The 22,588-nt window shown below is 43.3% G+C and overlaps 1 protein-coding gene across 1 annotated transcript in view; it reads left to right on the top strand.

Annotated features, from left to right (window-relative positions):
- The window catches only part of LOC139417377 (vasopressin V2 receptor-like), a 59,740-nt gene extending 45,303 nt beyond the window's left edge, over positions 1 to 14,437 (top strand). The window contains exons 4-7 of the mRNA XM_071166647.1: positions 664 to 810; positions 7,207 to 7,297; positions 7,886 to 8,035; positions 12,868 to 14,437. Coding sequence (XP_071022748.1) covers positions 664 to 810; positions 7,207 to 7,297; positions 7,886 to 8,035; positions 12,868 to 13,085 — 606 coding nt within the window. The 3' untranslated portion in view covers positions 13,086 to 14,437. The remainder of the gene's footprint in view (positions 1 to 663; positions 811 to 7,206; positions 7,298 to 7,885; positions 8,036 to 12,867) is intronic.
- Positions 14,438 to 22,588: the final 8,151 nt, after the last annotated feature.

Genomic DNA, 22,588 nt, shown 5'->3' with positions numbered 1-22,588 from the left:
GTAGTACCTCGGTATAGGCTACCGCAGGTAGTACCTCGGAATAGGCTACCTCAGGTAGTACCTCGGAATAGGCTACCTCAGGTAGTACCTCGGTATAGGCTACCTCAGTTAGTACCTCGGTATAGGCTACCGCAGGTAGTACCTCGGAATAGGCTACCTCAGGTAGTACCTCGGAATAGGCTACCTCAGGTAGTACTTCGGTATAGGCTACCTCATGTGTGCACCAGATAGATGACAAGCTGGCTCATTGTGTTTTGCTTTTTGTGTGTTTATGTGAATATTGATGTATACTGTATATTGTTGTGTATATTGATGTGTGTAGTATATATTGATGTGTTTTATGTGGATAGATGGGTATACAGGACTGATCTGTGAAAGAGGCGTTGGTCTCAGCATGACTAAAGGTTAAGTAAAAGTCTCAAAGGGACACTTCTGCCCTGATCCCAGAGCCTGCAGTCAAATTCAAGATATACCCATTTTCGGCTTATTTTTTGTATCATGAGTTCAGTGGAAGTTTCCTAGACAGTGTGGCCTCCTGTTCTGTTAGTTAGAAATGTGTTTGGTTTTGACTCCCTCACCACTCCCTCCATCCATCCTCCCACCCTCGCCCTTTTCCCTCCCTCTCTCCCCCCTCCTCAATCTGTCCCGTCCTTCCTCCCTCAGTTCTTCATTTTCTCGCGGTCGGAGGTGTCTCCAGGAGAGTTTGAGTGCTGGGGTCACTTCGCTGAGCAGTGGGGGCTCAAGGCCTACATCACCTGGATGACCCTAGCAGTGTTCTTACTGCCAGCACTAATCATCACCGTCTGCCAGGTACTGTCTACTACTGAAACACACACACACACACACACACACACACACACACACACACACACACACACACACACACACACACACACACACACACACACACAGTCTTAATCATCACTGTTTGCCAGGTACGACAACAAGGACACAACACAGTGTGACGACAGAACAAACGTAGAATAGAAATTAGTCCTTTGCCTTTTTTCCCAAGACACACACACACATACACACACACACACACACACATTGAGAGAAGCAGCGTCAGCCGCGGTGCGATGCTCCTGGAGGGTGCCTTGTTCTACGGTACAACCTGGGATCAGAGACCAGTAGCCCTCTTGTTACCAGTTCAGTTCCCATTTCATTATCATCCGCGTCTTAAACTATGGCTTTTTCCCAAATTGCACTCTATTCCTTAAATAGTGCACTATATCAGAGGAGGCTGGTGAGAGGAGCTATAGACAGGAGGCAGAGGAGAAGACAGGCTCATTGTAATGGCTGGAATGGAATCAATGGAATGGTACCAAACACATCAAACAAATGGAAACATTGATTTCATTCCAGCCATTACATTGAGCCTGTCCTCCTATTGCTCCTCCCACTAGCCTCCTCTGCACTACATAGGGAAAAGAGTCCTTTAGGCTACTTGCCACCCCCGAGGCACTGAAATACACAGAATCCAAAAACTGAAGCATGTCAAGCATGAATAAAACGTGTTCTGTTTTGATGGAGCGGTATTTGGCAGGCATTGTTGAACAAGCTCCAGGGGGTCAGTTCTATCAGATCAGACTGAACAGGCTCAGTGGCTGGTGTTATGTAGCATCCTGTGGGAGATGTTTCCGATGGCCTAATTAACACAGCCCTCTGTAGACTCCCTGCTGTGTGGCCAGCCTGTCAGAACACTACCCACCATGAGGTACCCCACAGGGAACCAGAATATCAGACAAATGAACCAGAACCCAGCCAAAGATTAAGGACATTGAATTAATTAAATATTATTTGAAATCTTTCATATACTTTGAGTGTTTGATTTAACCTGCCTGGAGTTCCCCAGATCGGTGTGTTTGCCATTTCGGTGTGTTTGCCATTTCGGTGTGTTTGCCATTTCGGTGTGTATGCCATTTCGGTGTGTTTGCCATTTCGGTGTGTTTGCCATTTCGGTGTGTTTGCCATTCTATTGGTTCCAATGTTCAAATCAAATCAAATGCTATTCGTCACATGCGCCGAATACAATAGGGTGTATACCTTGCAGTGAAATGACCCTAACCGACAGTGCCGTTTCAAAAAATACAGATAAGAATATGAGATAAAAGTAACAAGTAATTAAAGAGGAGCAGTAAAAAATAACAATATATACAGGGGGTACTGGTACAGAGTCAATGTGGAGGCTATATACAGGGGGTACTGGTACAGAGTCAATATATACAGGGGGTACCGATACAGAGTCAATATATACAGGGGGGTGCCGGTACAGAGTTAATATATACAGGGGGTACCGATACAGAGTCAATATATACAGGGGGTACCGATACAGAGTCAATATATACAGGGGGTACCGGTACAGAGTCAATGTGGAGGCTATATACAGGGGGGTGCCGGTACAAAGTCAATGTGGAGGCTATATACAGGGGGGTACCGGTACAGAGTCAATGTGGAGGCTATATATACAGGGGGGTGCCGGTACAGTCAATGTGGAGGCTGTATACAGGGGGTACAGGTACAGCGTCAATGTGGAGGCCATATACAGGGGGTACTGGTACAGAGTCAATATATACAGGGGGTACCGATACAGAGTCAATATATACAGGTGGGTGCCGGTACAGAGTCAATATATACAGGGGGTACCGATACAGAGTCAATATATACAGGGGGTACTGATACAGAGTCAATATATACAGGGGGTACCGATACAGAGTCAATATATACAGGGGGAACCGGTACAGAGTCAATGTGGAGGCTATATACAGGGGGGTGCCGGTACAGAGTCAATGTGGAGGCTATATACAGGGGGGTGCCGGTACAGAGTCAATGTGCGGATGCACCGGTTAGTTGAGGTAGTATGTACATGTAGGTAGAGTTATTAAAGTGACTATGCTTAGATGACAACAGAGAGTGGCAGTGGTGTGGAGAGGGGAGGGGGGCAATGTGAATAGTCTGGGTAGCCATTTGACTAGATGTTCAGGAGTCTTATGGCTTGGGGGTAGAAGCTGTTTAGAAGCCTCTTGGACCTAGACTTGCCGCTCCGGTACCGCTTGCTCTGTGATAGCAGAGAGAACAGTCTATGACTAGGGTGTCTGGAATCTTTGACAATTTTCAGGGCCTTCCTCTGACACCACCTGGTATAGAGGTCCTGGATGGCAGGAAGCTTGGCCCCAGTGATGTACTGGGCAGTTCGTACTGCCCTGTGTAGTGCCTCGCGGTCGGAGGCCGAGCAGTTGCCTCCGATGGTGCAGCTGCAGAACCTTTTGAGGATCTGGGGACCCATGCCAAATCTTTTCAGTCTCCTGAGGGGGGATATGTTTTGACATATCAAGTTCAAGACTGTCATGGTGTGCTTGGACCTTGTTAGTTTGTTGGTGATGTGGACACCAAGGAACTTGAAGCTCTCAACCTGCTCCACTTCAGCCCCGTCAATGATAATGGGGGCATGCTCAGTCCTCTTTTTCCTGTAGTCCACAATCATCTCCTTTGTCTTGATCACGTTGAGGGAGAGGTTTTTGTCCTGGCACGACACGGCCAGGTCTCTGAACTCCACCTTATAGGCTGTCTTGATGTTGTCTGTGATTAGGCCTACCACTGTTGTGTCATCGGCAAATTGAATGATGGGGTTGGAGTCGTGCTTGGCCGAGCAGTCATGAGTGAACAGGGAGTACAGGAGGGGGCTGAGCATGCACCCCTGAGGGGCCTCCGTGTTGAGGATCAGTGTGGCGGATGTGTTGTTACCTACCCTTGCCACCTGGGGGTGGCCTGTCAGGAAGTCCAGGATCCAGTTGCAGAGGGAGGTGTTTAGTCCCAGGATCCTTACCTTATTAATGAGCTTTGAGGGCACTATGGTGTTGAACCCTGAGCTGTAGTCAATGGATAGCATTCTCAAATAGGTGTTCCTTTTGTCCAGGTGGGAAAGGGCAGTGCGGAGTGCAATAGAGACAGCATCATCTCTGGATCTGTTTGGGCGGTATGAAAATTGGAGTGGGTCTATGGTTTCTGGGATAATGGTGTTGTTGTGAGCCATTATCCGGCCTTTCAAAACACTTCATGGCTACAGACATGAGTGCTACGGGTCATAGTCATTTAGGCAGGTTACCTTATTGTTCTTGGGCACAGGCACTATGGTGGTCTGCTTAAAACATGTTGGTATTACAGACTCGGACAGGGAGAGGTTGAAAATGTCAGTGAAGACACTAGCCAGTTGGTCAGCGCATGCTCGCAGTACACGTCCTGGTAATCCATTTGGCCCTGCACTCTTGTGAATGTTGACCTGTCTAAAGGTCTTACTCACATCGGCTGCGGAGAGCGTGACCACACTGTCTTCCAGTACAGCTGGGGCTCTCATGCATGTTTCAGTGTTATTTGCTTCAAAGCGAGCATAGAAGTAGTTTAGCTAGTCCGGTAGACTCGTGTCACTGGGCAGCTCTCGGCTGTGCTTCCCTTTGTAATCTGTAATAGTTTACAGGCCCTGCCACATCCGACGAGCGTCAGAGCCGGTGTAGTACGATTCGATCTTAGTCCTGTATTGACGCTTTGCCTGTTTGATGGTTCATAGGAGGGCATAGCTGGATTTCTTATAAGCTTCCGGGTTAGAGTCCCGCTCCTTGAAAGCGGCAGCTCTAGCCTTTAGCTCAGTGCGGATGTTGCCTGTAATCTATGGCTTCTGGTTGGGGTATGTACGTACGTACGGTCACTGTGGGGACGACGTCATCGATGCACTTATTGATGAAGCCAATGACAGCTGTGGTGTACTCCTCAATGCCATTGGAGGAATCCCGGAACATATTCCAGTCTGTGCTAGCAATCCTGTAGCTTACTTAGCATGTGCTTCATTTGACCACTTTTTTTATTGATCTAGTCACTGGTGCTTTCTTTTTTCATTTTTGCTTGTAAGCAGGAATCAGGAGGATAGAATTATGATCAAATTTGCCAAATGGAGGGTGAGGGGGAGCTTTGTGTGCATCTCTGTGTGTGGAGTATAGGTGGTCCAGAGTTTTTTTCCCTCTGGTTGCACATTTAACATGTTGATAGAAATGAGGTAAAACTGTTCCAGGCAAGCACAATCAAGCACAATCAAGCTCAGCCACAGTATTTGAAATTATTTCAAATAGTAGTTGAACCCAGGTCTGATCAAATGATGACCTTAACGTGGTTTGGCAGGACATTGTTCTAAGACCCAGACCTGGCCTGCTGGAGTCATGTGCTTTTTTCGGAAACAGAATTTAAGACTTTTAATTGAGTTACAAAGGACAATAAGTCTGTGTTTGGTGTCTGTGTTGGGATGATTGGGTTTAGGAATCTGTTCCAAAATAGTTTTTTATTGTCTACGTTAATTTTTTCTATTAGTTTTAACTATACTGAATAAAAAATATAAATGGAACATGCAACAATTTAAAAGATTTTACAGAGTTACAGTTCATATAAGGAAATGTGTCAATTTAAATAATTTCATTAGGCCTTAATCTATGGATTTCTCATGACTTTGCAGGGGCGCAGCCATGGGTGGGTCTGGGAGGGCATAGGCCCACTCACTTGGGAGCCAGGTCCACTCACTTGGGAGCCAGGTCCACCCACTGGGGAGCCAGGCTCAGCCAATCAGAATTATTTTTTCTCCACAAAATGGCTTTATTACAGACAGAAATACTCCTCAGTTTCATCAGCTGTCTGACTGGTCTCAGATGATCCCGCAGGTGAAGAAGCCTGAAGTGGAGGTCCTGGGCTGGCGTGGTTACAAGTGGTCTGCGCTTGTGAGGTCGGTTGGACGTACTACCAAATTCTCTATAAAGACGTTGGAGGTGGCTTATGGTAGAGAAATTAACAATAAATTATCTGGCAACAGCTCTGGTGGACATTCCTGCAGTCAGCATGCCAATTGCATGCTCCCTCAAAAGTTGAGACATCTGTGGCATTGTGTTCTGTGACAAAACTGTACATTTTAGAGTGGCCTTTTATTATCCCCAACACAAGGTGCGTAATGATGATTCTTGATATACCACACATGTCAGGTGGCTGGACTATCTTTTTTATTTTATTTAACCTTTATTTAATTAAGAACAAATTCTTATATACAATGAAAGGCCTCCTAAGGGGGGTGTGGGCTGGGATTAAAAATATAAACACAGGACAAAACACCCATCACGACAAGAGAGACACCACAACACTACATAAAGAGACACCACAACACTACATAAAGAGAGACACCACAACACCACATAAAGAGAGACACTACAACACTACATAAAGAGAGACACTACAACACTACATAAAGAGACACCACAACACTACATAAAGAGAGACACCACAACACTACATAAAGAGAGACACCACAACACTACATAAAGAGAGACACTACAACACTACATAAAGAGACACCACAACACTACATAAAGAGAGACACCACAACACTACATAAAGAGAGACACCACAACACCACATAAAGAGAGACACTACAACACTACATAAAGAGAGACACCACAACACTACATAAAGAAAGACACCACAACACTACATAAAGAGAGACACCACAACACTACATAAAGAGAGACACCACAACACTACATAAAGAGAGACACCACAACACCACATAAAGAGAGACACTACAACACTACATAAAGAGAGACACCACAACACTACATAAAGAAAGACACCACAACACTACATAAAGAGAGACACTACAACACTACATAAAGAGACACCACAACACTACATAAAGAGAGACACCACAACACTACATAAAGAGAGACACCACAACACTACATAAAGAGAGACACTACAACACTACATAAAGAGACACCACAACACTACATAAAGAGAGACACCACAACACTACATAAAGAGAGACACCACAACACCACATAAAGAGAGACACTACAACACTACATAAAGAGAGACACCACAACACTACATAAAGAAAGACACCACAACACTACATAAAGAGAGACACCACAACACTACATAAAGAGAGACACCACAACACTACATAAAGAGAGACACCACAACACCACATAAAGAGAGACACTACAACACTACATAAAGAGAGACACCACAACACTACATAAAGAAAGACACCACAACACTACATAAAGAGAGACACCACAACACTACATAAAGAGAGACACCACAACACTACATAAAGAGAGACACCACAACACTACATGAAGAAAGAGGAGAAATCTATTTTTTAAAATCTCATTCCAGATCCGGATCTTCAGAGAGATTCACAACAACATCTATCTGAAGTCAGAGAGGATGGTGTCAGCAGAGCTCAAGAAGAACAATGCTGTCATCTTCCGCTTCCACAGAGTCAAAAAGGAGGACGGTAGAATGACAAGGGAGCGGGGGAGAGGAGGAGGAGGGGGGAGAGGAGGAGGAGGAGAAGGTGGGAGAGGAGGTGGAGGAGAAGGGGGAAGAGGGGGGAGAGGAGGAGGAGGGGGAAGAGGAGTAGGAGAAGGACAGCTTCTAAAGACTATGAACAACAACCCCTCAAGCTCCCCCTTCTCCCCCCTGTCTACAGCTGTGCCCCCATCAGACTGCTATGACTACCCGTCCCCCTGCCCACAGTGCAGCAGCAGTCACAATGACCACACAGCAGCAGCAGCAGCAGCGCAGCAAAACCCCTTCAACATCCCAGATAACCTCCCCGTCCCCTCCAACCCTGTCCTTAGTGACCGAAGGGGCTCCAGTACAGCTGTAGTTCCCAGATCACATGGCTCCCATGGCCCAGTCACCTCTGGTGGATGTAGTGGTGGTTCAGTGCCTCCTAACAATGGCGGTTGCTACTGCCATGAGTCCTATACCTCCTTCGAGCTCCCCTCCTCTGCCCAGCATGTCCCCTCTCCACGCCCCTCCCTGGAGTACCCTCCCTCACCCCCACCCCCCTTGGCCCTGACTCCCCCCTCCATCTCCAAAGCCATGTCTAAGACGGTGAGGATGACTTTAGTGATAGTGTTGGTGTACACAGTCTGCTGGTCCCCCTTCTTCATCGTCCAGCTGTGGGCCGCCTGGGACCCCAACCCTCCAGACCAAGGTAAGAGGTCCAAGAAGCACACACGAACGCACATACAAGGGCTGTGGCAGTCATTACACTTTGTCAGTCGGTGATTGTCAAGGAAATAATTGCCGGTGTCCCGTAATTGACCGTTAATTAACATAAACTTATTTATCATCTCCTGACTTCCACACATAGCCATTGATGTAGACCTTTGGAACATCTACATTTAAAAAATATATTTAATATAGCCTACACCATCACAACAAATCCATTATTTATTTTAGACAGGCCTAAAGAAACATGATATGAATAAAATGTAGTCTATTTCAGAAGAACAGAATAGCATACTTCGTGATTTCCTTATGTTAGGTCCTGATCTGGCTATGCCATATGGCTGTGGGCAACACTAGTTCATTTAGCTGAGAAGATTTGCTTATAATTCCGTGGCATTATTTTATATGTTATAGTATGAAGAATACAATTGAACATAGCTGAATAAAATAGAAAGGATATTTTCTCCAAACGATTTCTGACGGAGTGCGCACATGCATTTAACAAATTAACAAAGAAACAGGTCCTCCTATATGCTTAACTTAGAGTTATTTATGCAACTTTAGTTGTGATTCAAAGGTTGGGCTATATGTTTAGATTTTTTGTACATTCTAAGGCTGCATTTCAAATGATGATTTGAAAAAAGTCTCATGAAAGGCATGAGCTCTGCTCTGTTTCTTGCGCAGGCTGCACACACTTCATCAGTCTCTCATTCACAATTTGACAAGCACTTAATAATGCCTTAAATTTCCCGCCGGCATCCCCCCCTGTGTGGCTGTAATGCCCCCTAACCCATGCCTTTTGAGGACAGTGGCCGTTGTGCCCTGGGCTGAATATAATCATTATAATTCCCTTCTACCGGCTGCGTGCTCTGAAGTACCTCTCACTCACATGGCTCTCTCAGATATCTCAATTATTATTAGCCAATGCCCGTCACGTGATTGGGTCTTTCTCACTGCCCACTCTTTTTTTTGTCAGCCAACAAGATGAGTAGGCCTGATGAACAGGAAAAGCACTAGCCTATGTCAATCTACAATTCCCCGTAGTATAAAAATCTCCCTATTCTATTGGTCAACTTGTCCTTCTGTGTGAGAAATAAATATTCCAAACACTCTGGGACAGTTGTGGGATGCGATAGATCCCCAAAGCAATGAGGCTGATGCAACAGATCAGAAGGTTTAGCTTAAAATGTTGATAAACTATTAAGCTATTTCTTCACATTATAAGAGCAGCAATGTGCACATTGCTATAAGGCTATAAGGGCGAATGTTCCAAAATTCAATCAATTTGTGGGAAAACACCATTCTTAAAAGTGATCACAAATGCATCAACGCTTTAAAACTTGTTCAGGATTGGTGGGTCCCCTGCGGGACAGTTTAGCTGAAGTAGGCTAATGCGATTAGCATGAGGTTGTATGTAACAAGAACATTTTAATTTTAAGAAGTTATTTGGCAACTTTAGTTGTGATGCAAACCTTATTAAAACATATAGGCCTATGGGCTAGGCTACATGAGGTATGATACTGACCTTATTAAAACATATAGGCCTATGGGCTAGGCTACATGAGGTGTGATACTGACCTTATTAAAACATATAGGCCTATGGGCTAGGCTACATGAGGTGTGATACTGACCTTATTAAAACATATAGGCCTATGGGCTAGGCTACATGAGGTGTGATACTGACCTTATTAAAACATATAGGCCTATGGGCTAGGCTACATGAGGTGTGATACTGACCTTATTAAAACATATAGGCCTATGGACTAGACTACATGAGGTGTGATACTGACCTTATTAAAACATATAGGCCTATGGGCTAGGCTACATGAGGTGTGATACTGACCTTATTAAAACATATAGGCCTATGGACTAGACTACATGAGGTATGATACTGACCTTATTAAAACATATAGGCCTATGGACTAGACTACATGAGGTGTGTGACTATGATTTGAAAACGTTGCAATAAAAGGCATGCGCTGTTTCTTGCCTTACTGCACACAAGCTGGGCATCATTCACAAGTGATAATATATTATTCACAAGTGACAGGCAAATATTTTCACCGATCAGACTATTCTTGATTTAATCTTGTCTTTACATATACTAAATAATATATGTGTGAAATTAGTTTGGATTTAGAATGGACCATTATCATGCACCCGTCTCGGAACGGGCAGGGGGAAAAATACATGTCATCTATGCACTTCAATAGCGAATGGAGGATGCAAGCAAAGCAATGTGCTTAATATGAGGAAACTTGAGAAATAAATATAGTCAGCCTATAAAAAGCTAATGGGATCCTCCTCTTTTTAATAGAGGCCTTCAAAACTCTGTTTTCTCACGAAAATGAATAGCCTAAAGAAATGATGCTCAACATTAGCTCATGGGCTCTCATTAAATCAAATCAATCTTTATTTGCCACATGCAGGCTAAAATAAAAAGTAATAATAAAAAGTAGCACAATAAAAATAACAATAACGATATTGTTTACAGGGGGCGCCGGTACCGAGTCAGTGTGCGGAGGTACAGGCTAGTTGAGGTAATCTGTACATGTACAGTGGGGCAAAAAAGTATTTAGTCAGCCACCAATTGTGCAAGTTCTCCCACTTAAAAAGATGAGAGAGGCCCTTAATATTCATCATAGGTACACTTCAACTATGACAGACAAAATGAGGGAAAAAAATCCTGAAAATCACATTGTATGATTTTTTATGAATTTATGTGTTTGGACAATAATAGTTTGTTGGTGATGTGAACATCAAGGAACTTGAAACTCGCATGCACATAATACACACAGAAACACACACACAGAAACGCACACTGAGCACACTGAGCTCCGCTGTATGTCCAAAAACACCCTGGAGTTTGCCTTAGATTTCAATACAGAGTGAATTTGATTCCTTTCAACCTCTAGACCTCAAGTCATATTCTAAGTTTAATTTTGGGAATAAATCTATGGTGAATATAATATTTTAGTCATTGAGGTCAAAATAAATATGATCTTCTCTTCATATCCAGAACAGTGGAGGCTGGTGGGAGGATGTCTCATAATAATATAACGCATGAAAACCAAGTGTTTGATCAGTAATACCTGTCGATTTATCCCGTTGCATCCATTACTATGAGCACTTGCTCTGATTCACTGATTGACTATAATTTATGTAACACCACCGTAACATAACTCAACTCAACTAGCACTCTGTCAAGTGTTGGAGAGAAAGCCTATGTTGTTGTCCCAGTTTAGCTGGCAGTGCATGGTAAAGCAAAGCAGAGCAAATCAATAAGCCAAGTCATCGCTGACAGTACAGCTGCCTTCCAACTTCTAAACTCTGGGTTTATTTTTTCTTCTCTCATCTGAAGCACAGAACACACCTCAGTGTCAGTAAATGACCTGTTTTCATCCCCTGCTGCTCGCACACCCCTTACAGGTGTTCACATTTGTGTCCTAGAGGGGGAGGAGGTCAGTGCAGAGAGGGAGGAGGTCAGTGCATAGTGTCCTAGAGGCGGAGGAGGTCAGTGCAGAGAGGGAGGAGGTCAGTGCATAGTGTCCTAGAGGCGGAGGAGGTCAGTGCAGAGAGGGAGGAGGTCAGTGCAGAGAGGGAGGAGGTCAGTGCATAGTATCCTAGAGAGGGAGGAGGTCAGTGCAGAGAGGGAGGAGGTCAGTGCAGAGAGGGAGGAGGTCAGTGCATAGTGTCCTAGAGGCGGAGGAGGTCAGTGCAGAGATGGAGGTCAGTGCAGTGTCCTAGAGAGGGAGGAGGTCAGTGCAGAGTGTCCTAGAGAGCGAGGAGGCCAGCACAGATAGTCATACATAAAAACTGAATATCAGAAGTTAGAAGTGGCCTAATGATATAGGTAAAGTTTCAAGGTTTTTGTTCCAGAAGGAAATTTACAGGACTTGTAATAGAGCCAAAAACTGGGGAATCGTGAACAGTTAGTACCATTATTCAGTACGGAAACGATTATATATTCATTTTTCTCTGTTGTTCCCAAAGAAAAGGAGGGGATTTATGACCTTTTCCTCTTTATTGTGGTGTCCCAAGTGGCACAACTCGTCGATCCTTTTCACGGATGGGCTATTACAGCAGACGACTGGAGATATATGCAATGTCTGATTTGTTATTGCTACCCATCTACCAATCACGTCCCTTTATGAGCCTTTCGAAAAGCTCCCTGGTCTTTGAAGTTGAATCTGTGCTTGAAATTCAGTGCTTGACTGAGGGACCTTACATATGTTGTATGTATGAGGGACAGAGGAAGGGGTGGTCATTCAAAAATCCTGTCAACCCCTTTTATTTCACACAGAGTGAGTCCATATAACTTATGTGATTTGTTAAGCCAAATTTGACTTCTTAACTATACTGAAGAAAAATAGAAACGCAACATGAATCAATTTCAAAGATTTTGCAGAGTTACAGTTCATTTGAGGACATCAGTCAATTGAAATATATTTATTAGGCACTAATCTATTGATTTCACATGACTTGGCAGGGGCGCAGCCATGAGTGGGCCTGGAGGGCATAGAACCACCCACTTGGGAGTCAGGCACAGCCAATCAGAATGAGTTTTTCCACACAAAAGGGCTTTATTACAGACAGAAATACTCTGTTTTCTTTGCACTTTGACATTATGGAGTACTTTGTGTAGATCAACGACAAACAATCAGAATGAAAACTATTTCAATCCCACTTTGTTGCGCAACAACATGTAAAAACAGTTCAACTGTAGACTTTCTATAGGCTCTGTACCGTATATGTCTTTGTCTTGCCGTGTGTGGGTGTGTCTTTGCGTCATGTGTCCTCTCTCTCTCTATGTAGGCGTGGCGTTCACCATCCTGATGCTGCTGGCCAGTCTGAATTCATGTACCAACCCCTGGATCTACACCTTCTTCAGCAGCTCTGTGTCCAGGGAGCTACAGGCCCTGTTACGCTGCAGACCAAGAACCCCACGCAGGGGCTCCATACCTGACGACTCCACCACCACACACACCTCCACCACCACACACACCTCCACCACCAAGGACAGCCTCTACTGACACACACACGTACGGTACCAGTCAAAAGTTTGGACACACCTACTCATTCAAGGGTCTTTCTTTATTTTTGCTATTTTCTACATTGTAGAATAATAGTGAAGACATCAGAACTATGAAACAACACATATGGAATCATGTAGTAACCAAAAAATGGTTATCTCAAATATATTTTATATTTGAGATTCTTCAAAGTAGCCACCCTTTGCCTTGATGAAAGCTTTGCACACTTTTGGCATTCTCTCAACCAGTTTCATCTGGAATGCTTTTCCAACAGTCTTGAAGGAGTTCCCAGATATGCTGAGCACTTGTTGGCTGCTTTTCCTTCACTCTGCGGTCCAACTCATCCCAAACCATCTCAATTGGTTGGGTGATTGTGCCAGGTCATCTGAAGCAGCCAGGTCATCTGAAGCAGCACTCCATCACTCTCCTTCTTGGTCTAATAGCCCATTCACAGCCTTGAGGTGTGTTCGGTCATTGTCCTATTGAAAAACAAATGATAGTCCCACTAAGCGCAAACCAGATGGGATGGCGTATCACTACAGAATGCTGTGGTAGCCATGCTGGTTAAGTGAGCCTTGAATTCTAAAAAAAATCACAGACAGTGTCACCAGCAAAGCACCCCACACCATCACACCTCCTCCTCCATGCTTCACGGTAGATCTCACAAAGACACGGCGGTTGGTCTCACATTTGGACTCATCAGACCAAAGGACAGATTTCCACCGGTCTAATGTCCATTGCTTGTGTTTCTTGGCCCAAGCAAGTCTCTTCTTATTGGTGTCCTTTAGCAGCGGTTTCTTTGCAGCAATTCGACCATGAAGGCCTGATTCACACAGTATCCTCTGAACAGTTGATGTTGAGATGTGTCTGTTACTTGAACTCTGTGAAGCATTTATTTGGGCTGCAATTTCTGAGGCTGGTAACTCTAATGAACGTATAGTCTGCAGCAGAGGTAACTCTGGGTCTTCCTTTCCTGTGGCAGTCCTCATTAGAGCCAGTTTCATCATAGCGCTTGATTGTTTTTGTGACTGCACTTGAAGAAACTTTAAAAGTTCTTGACATTTTCCGTCTTGACTGACCTTCATGTCTTAAAGTAATGATGGACTGTCGTTTCCCTTTGCTTATTTGAGCTGTTCTTGCCATAATATGGACTTGGTCTTTTACCAATCTATCTTCTGTATACCAACCCCACCTTGTCACAACACAACTGATTGGCTCAAACGCATTAAGAAGGAAAGAAATTCCACAAATTAACTTTTAACAAGGCTCACCTGTTAATTGAAATGACCTCATGAAGCTGGTTGAGAGAACTTCAAGAATGTGCAAAGCTGTCATCAAGGCAAAGGGTGGCTACTTTGAATAATGGTTGGTTACTACATGATTCCATATGTGTTATTTCATAGTTTTGATGTCTTCACTATTATTCTACAATGTATAAAATAGTACAAATAAAGAAAAGCCTTGAATGAGTAGGTGTGTCCAAACATTTGACTGGTACTGTATATACACACGTGTAGCTATATAGAGAAGACACAAGCACAAAATACATACACACTCCACCGAGAACAGCTTGTACTGTCTCTCTCTCTCTCTCTCTCACACACACACACACACACACACACACACACACACACACACACACACACACACACACACACACACACACACACACACACACACACACACACACACACACACACACACACACACACACACACACACACACACACACCTTTGACCATCGGACAGCCCGCACTGACCCCAACATGGAAACAAGGACAGCTGTGTTATGGCCGGGAAGGAAGGACCCCTATGAAATATCACCTGTCTGTCTGCCCCTTCTGTCTCCTCACCCTCTCACCGAGGAGGTTGTTATTGAACGAGAGGAAAAACGTGAGTGAGCCATGAAATACAGACCTAAACAGCATGGAATATAAACGTACTGTACATTGATTCATTTGAGGCTACTGTCTCTCTGTTTCCGTCTAAACAGAATAGCACAATTATAGTAGGAATGTGATTCCCTTCACGGCTAGTCACTTCACCCCATGCAAGAGAACAGGAGGAATGAACTGCATGCCTAACGTACAAAGCTCACTACGGCTATGCAGAGAGAGAGAGAGAGAGAGAGAGAGAGACAGACAGAGAGAGAGAGAGAACTGGAAAGGACGTTTCTTGGAAGAAGAACAAACACAGGATGACAGGGATATTGCAACTCTCAGAGCAATCCTTTGAGAATGGTCAGAAGAGGGAAAGCATTATGGATAAACTTCAGTAAATCAACAAAATGGATTCTAAATGCATGCTTGAGGTGGAATTCAGAATTCATCAACTCAAGTTTCAAGAACAGAAAGAATGAACAATGGTGACTTGTGAAAGGCTGGGGAAGAGAGGAGAAACACTCAATGATGCAGTAACATCAGGCCTAGAGAGGTATCTGAATAAATTATACTAGACACGAGAGAGAGAGAGTAAAAGAGAGAGAGAGAGCAGATATATATAGTACTTGTTAGAAGTGCAACACCACCCTTATGTCTGAGTGTCATGTGTATAACTCATAAACACAACGTGACTCTTCACACCCTGGCTGAGAGACACACTGAGGTGCACAACTAATTAACTTCTGTAAATAACAATGAAAGATATGAAAATAAAGATATCACATTGCTAATATGCAGCGATGACCATATCTTGGTGTCAAGTGCACGCACAAGTAATAACACAGCGCGTAAAATAAAAGAAGGAATTGATCGAACGCAGACCACACAACAAAGGAAACTACAAATATAACTTTTTGCAACAGCACACACCAGTGTATGACCATTCCATTTAAATCGATTCAAATTGTATAATATATTTATTTAAAGTATGTCAGAGGAACAGTACGATCATTAGTATTTATAAATTGTGTAAGAGATGATGAATGCATGTACGATATTTATCCTATAATTGTAAAGGCTCCGACAGAGATGTACTTGAGAAAAGTGATACAGAACAAAAAAGACGAAATACCAAATATTTGAATACTACAGTATCTATATAGGAAACAAAGCATAATCACATGTTCAAGTCTTAAGCACAGTAACAATGCAGATGACATTTCTAAGATGAATTTAGCACACTTTAGTAGGCCTAAAATGACTTGTTTTGTTTAAATATAGAATGAGTGCATCAAATTCAATCTAATCACATTGTATTTGACACAGGCGCCAAGTACAACAAATTACAACCTTACCGTGAAATTAAAAAGTTAAGAAAATATTTACCAAATAAAGTAAAGTTTTAAAAAGTAACAAAAATCATCCTTGAGTGTATTATGGTGAAACTATCATTCCGTTGATATCAGGATCCAAATTAGCCTGGTCTCAGATCTGTTTGTGCTGCTTTGCCAACATCTATGGTCATTGTCATGGCAAGGCAGACCAAACAAATCTGAGACCAGGCTAGATCCAAGTCACTCACAGCCAAACAAAGTGCCTGTATTGTTGTAGCAGCAATGTAAGATATAGTAGAGAGAGAGGCCTCCCTAGCCAGGTCCTAGATCTGTTTGGGCTGTCTTGCCAACTGACCATAGGAGTTGGCACAAGACAATACAAACAGATCTGTGACCAGGCTAGGGCCCCCTCCTAGGACAATATGATACAGTATTTTCTATAATAGAGGGGCCTCCCTCCTAGGATAATATAATACTGTATTTACTTTAGTTCTAGGGCCTCCCTCCTAGGACAATATAATACTGTATTACTGTAGTAGATGTGTCTCCCTCCTAAGACAATATAATACAGTATTTACTGTAGTAGAGGGGTATCGCTCCCAGGACAATATAATAGTGTATTTATTGTAGTAGAGGGGCCTTCCTTCCTAGGACAATATAATAGTGTATTTACTGTAGTAGAGGGGCCTTCCTTCCTTGGACAATATAATACTGTATTTACTGTAGTAGAGGGAAATGCCTCCTATGGTAATTCAGTACTGTATTGACTGTATTAGAGGGGCCTCCCTCCTAGAACAATACAATATTGTATTTACTGTAGTAGAGGGGCCTCCCTCCTAGAAAAATACAATACTGTATTTACTGTAGTAGAGGGGCCTCCCTCCTAGAACAATACAATACTGTATTTACTGTAGTAGAGGGGCCTTCCTTCCTAGGACAATATAATACTGTATTTACTGTAGTAGAGAGGGTTGCCTCCTAGGAAAATATAGTATTTAACTGATTGTAGTAGAGGGGCCTCCCTCTCAGGAAAATACAATACTGTATGTATTTACTGTAGTAGAAGGGCCTTCCTTCCTTGGACAATATAATACTGTATTTACTGTAGTAGAGGGAAATGCCTCCTATGGCAATTCAGTACTGTATTGACTGAATTAGAGGGGCCTCCCTCCTAGAACAATACAATATTGTATTGACTGTATTAGAGGGGCCTCCCTCCTAGAACAATACAATACTGTATTTACTGTAGTAGAGGGGCCTCCCTCCTAGAACAATACAATACTGTATTTACTGTAGTAGAGGGGCCTCCCTCTCTTTTAGGATGAATCTAACCAGGTTATTATTAGGCAGACAGACAAACCACAAAGGACAGGGATCAGTTTCATATTACATCAGACTTTGAGTCATGCTATATGTTCCAGATATGCTTTTATCTCTAATTTATTCTATGTCTAAACAAACGAGAAATGTAAATATGTCAGTTCACATTGTTACTACGTTCTGTTGACGTATGTACAGATGTATGTTTTCCATTCCTTTACTTTAAAATGATTATATACTACATAGATCCTTCATGCATGACATACTTGTGACGATAATAATCTGTTACAAGTGTTTTGTAAGATCATTATTACTATGAGCTACATACACTGAGTATACCAAACATTGCGAACACCATACTAATGTTGAGTTGCACCCCCCGCCCCCTTCAATTCATCAGGGAAAGGACTCTACAAGGTGTCGAAAGTTCATTGCAGTTCTTGACTCAAACCAGGTGCACCTGGCACCTTCTACCATACACCATTCAAAGGCACTTAAATATTTAGTCTTGCCCATTCACCCTCTGAATAACACACATACACAACCAACAATTGTCTTAAGGCTTAAAAATATTTGTATAACCTGACTCCTCCCCTTCATCTACACTGATTGAAGTGGATTTAACAGGTGACATCAATAAGGTATCATAGCTTTCACCTGGATTCACCTGGTCATTCTATGTCATGGAAAGACCAGGTGTTCATAATGTTTTGTACACTCAGTGTACATACATGTTGTATCTTTATCTGTGTATAAAATTAAATCCATATATCAATGTGTCTACCAATTGTGTGGTTTGTGAACTCAACATATGTGGCCAGATGGTGCAGTATAAGTATAGGAGGTCAATTACAGTAGACTGAGGGTCATGGTGACTCAACACTTCTCTATGATTTGTGTTCAATATTATGTCCTTGATACACTGCCGAGCCGAGCCAAGTCAAGCAGAACCGTGGTTTTTACATTCCCGAGCCAAGTCAAGCAGAACCGTGGTTTTCACATTCCTGAGCCAAGCCAAGCCAAGCAGAACCGTAGTTTTCACACTACTGAGCCAAGCCAAGCTAAGCAGAACTGTCGTTTTCACACTACTGAGCCAAGCAGAACTGTCGTTTTCACACTACTGAGCCATGCAGAACTGTCGTTTTCACACTACTGAGCCAAGCCAAGCTAAGCAGAACTGTCGTTTTCACACTACTGAGCCAAGCAGAACTGTCGTTTTCACACTACTGAGCCAAGCAGAACTGTCGTTTTCACATTCCTGAGCCAAGCCAAGCAGAACTGTCGTTTTCACACTACTGAGCCAAGCAGAACTGTCGTTTTCACACTACTGAGCCAAGCAGAACCGTGGTTTTCACATTCCTGAGCCAAGCCAAGCCAAGCAGAACCGTAGTTTTCACACTACTGAGCCAAGCCAAGCTAAGCAGAACTGTCGTTTTCACACTACTGAGCCAAGCAGAACTGTCGTTTTCACACTACTGAGCCATGCAGAACTGTCGTTTTCACACTACTGAGCCAAGCCAAGCTAAGCAGAACTGTCGTTTTCACACTACTGAGCCAAGCAGAACTGTCGTTTTCACACTACTGAGCCAAGCAGAACTGTCGTTTTCACACTACTGAGCCAAGCAGAACTGTCATTTTCACACTACTGAGCCAAGCCAAGCCAAGCCAAGCCAAGCAGAACCATAGTTTTCACACTACTGAGCCAAGCCAAGCCAAGCAGAACCGTAGTATTCACACTACTGAGCCAAGCAAAGCCAAGCCAAGCCAAGCCAAGCCAAGCCAAGCCAAGCCAAGCCAAGCCAAGCCAAGCAGAACCGTAGTTCTCCAGTCTGGTTACTCATGATCCACCATAGTTGCGGTAACCTTGAAGGAATGATGTGATAAGGAAATATCCACGCCAGTGTCAAAAAACTTCTGTGGGTTCTCTTCTGGAACAGAGATGATCTTTATCTGTCCAGGACACTCTCCAGCCTGGCTTTCATATATTTTCAATCCGCCATAGGTAAGTTCACCAGGAATAACATGGTCACACAGCTATGTTCCCTAGGAATAACATGGTCACACAGCTGTTCCCTAGGAACAGCAGCTATGTTCCCTAGGAATAGTATGGTCACACAGCTACGTTCTCTAGGAATAACATGGTTACACAGATACGTTATCTAGGAATAACCTGGTCACACAGCTACGTTCTCTAGGAATAACCTGGTCACACAGCTACGTTATCTAGGAATAACCTGGTCACACAACTACATTCTATAGGAATAACCTTGTCACACAACTACATTCTATAGGAATCACATGGTCACACAACTACATTCTATAGGAATAACATGGTCACACAGCTACATTCTATAGGAATAACATGGTCTCACAGTTATGTTCTCTCGGAATAACATGGTCACACAGCTATGTTTCCTAGGAATAACATGGTCACACAGTTGTTCTCTGGGAATAACATGTTCACACAGCTACGTTCTCTAGGAATAACATTGTCACACAGCTATACAGCCGGCTAAGCGTGTCCATCTGTGGCACAAGCACAACTAAAGACTAGAGAAACAAGAAGATGGGAAGAAAAACAGAAACAAGATTTCCTCAAGAAATACAATATCATTCCTAGAAACATTTCCCTATTGTCTATTAACATGTCTTCGCAGGGGCAGTCTTGCCTATCAGACTTGCCTGACCGGGGACGAACATGAAACACCAATGTCTGTTATAATCTTGAATGCTGTCAGAGGACCTTTATAGATGGCAGTCAGACCAGGACTAGTGGTCATTTGTAATATGCCAGGTGCTCGGTTCAGAGCTCCGGCTGTGCCCAGAGGAATTTTTTATTGCTTTAAGCATCCGCTTTGGCCTGCCTGGAGTGCCAGATCGACAAGGATTGCAGTTATTGGACTATTCTATTGTCCCGTTAAGCCAGGCAAGCTCAATCAAGCGCAGATAAGGCATTTTAAATGATTTAAAATAGTATTTGAACGCAGGACTTTGTTCATATAGAGGACTCATGCTGATTGCATCTGGGTTCGGCTCATTCTGTCTGATGTCTCCAGTCAAGGTCACTTCTTCATTACAGAGACGGCTCTGCAGGGTCGGCTGCCTGGATCGGTGCGTGTGTGTGACAGGGTATGACAGAGGGTGTGTGTGTGTGTGTGAGTGTGAGTGAGTGAGTGAATGAGAGAGAGAGAGAGAGAGAGAGAGAGAGAGAGAGAGTATTAGAGAAATGAACAACCTGCTGTGTGACTGTATGAATGGCCTGCCCGGTGACATACAAGGTTGATGTAACAGAACATGATGTAACAGAATAGGAAAAGCAAACAATCTGGTCAAACCATCACGTTATTCAAATACAAAGCTTTTCTTTCTTTCTCTCTTTCATTCCCTTGATGACTTTTTATTTAGCGAGGCGTATCTAGAGACTAGTCAGAACAGCTGCAAATATTATTTTGGGAGTTTGTTTCTTACCAGGACAGGCAATTGCGGTGCCAATACTTACGACTAAAGTTGAACTGCAACTGTTTGCAACCTCATCAGTCATACTCTTAATATAGTCACACATTGTTTTGTTAAGCTGGATATCGAAATCCCCCAAATTGCTCTGTGAATACCTTTGACAGGAGTTTGTTTTTGTATTATTTGTATTATCGCTTGAGGTTATTTTGTTTAGCAGCCAATATAATCAGGGTGAAAGGGTATTGCTTAACACCCACCTGTTGTTGCCATGGTTATGGAGTGTTTTCTTTCTAGGCCTGTGTTTTTCCATGCCTGTTGAAGAACCTGGGATTTGTCCAACCTGGTAAAAACAGACATGTGGTCCAGAGAGAAACAAGTGATATCTTTTTATGAGCGCTCTTTTCTTTCTTTTGTAGTTCTTTTCCAGGTTTTATGGGAAATGTAGGTCTAAGAAAAATACCTGCTCTTGCGCACTTTACAATTGCATTTCACAGACACTGAAATATAGTATGTTAGCATGTCTGAGTCTTTTGAAATGGGTTTCAAAACATAATTGCTGTGTCATGGTGCTGTGACCAGTGGGTGTGAAAGACAGAGAAACTCTCAGATGATTTACTCGGAGCCCACTGGGCATAACCCGGTAGAATCAACATTGTTTCCACATCATTTCAACCCCAAACATCGATGTGATGTCATTGAATCAACATGGAAAACGGATTGGATTTGCATAAAGTCATCAACGTACGGGCATTCCGTCTTTTTTTCCCTAACCTTTGAACCTAAATCTAATGACGTGGTGAAATGTTTGATTGATTTCAAGTTGAATTCACCAAATCTGAACTCAACCAAATGTAAATCAAAATGTTGAATTGACGTCTGTTCCCAGTGGCTATTCCCTTTGAAGTGCACTACTTTTGATCAGAGTCCTATTATAGGGAATAGGGTGCCATATGGGACAGGCCTATAGGCCTACTGTCAGAGACATACTGTAAAACAATTCCCATAGATCAATGGTGAGCGTTACAGCATATGAACCATCCGTTATTCTCAGTAACATACCAGTGTGTGCTGTTCAGCCACAGGTGGTACTCTACTGTATCAAACCAAATATATAACATAATAACTCTTCTATTACTGTTGATGGCTTATTAAACTGTTATGTTCAGCTCTTCAGCAACGAAACCCTCCTCCAAACTGAAGGACCTCAACAAAGGCGTCCGTCCATCCGTCTGTCCGTCTGTCTCTGTATTTTTCTCTCTCTCTGTCTGTCTATGGTAGAAAACAGCCGGTCGGGACCGGTTGCTACTACTTCATTTGAAATGAATTTACGTGACGCCAGTTTCCACTCCTATGGTGTCTGCGGCCCAGAGCCCCAGCCTGGCTCTGTCTGTGTGTCTGTGTGTCTGTGTGTCTGTGTGTCTGCGTGTGTGCGTGTGTGCGTGTGTGCGTGCGTGTGTGCGTGCGTGTGTGTGTGTGTTGTGTGTGTGTGTGTGTGTGTGCGCGTGCGTGCGTG

Source organism: Oncorhynchus clarkii, chromosome 9, assembly GCF_045791955.1.
Source record: "Oncorhynchus clarkii lewisi isolate Uvic-CL-2024 chromosome 9, UVic_Ocla_1.0, whole genome shotgun sequence".
NCBI lineage: Eukaryota > Metazoa > Chordata > Actinopteri > Salmoniformes > Salmonidae > Oncorhynchus > Oncorhynchus clarkii.
This window is presented reverse-complemented; position numbering and strand designations above follow the sequence as displayed.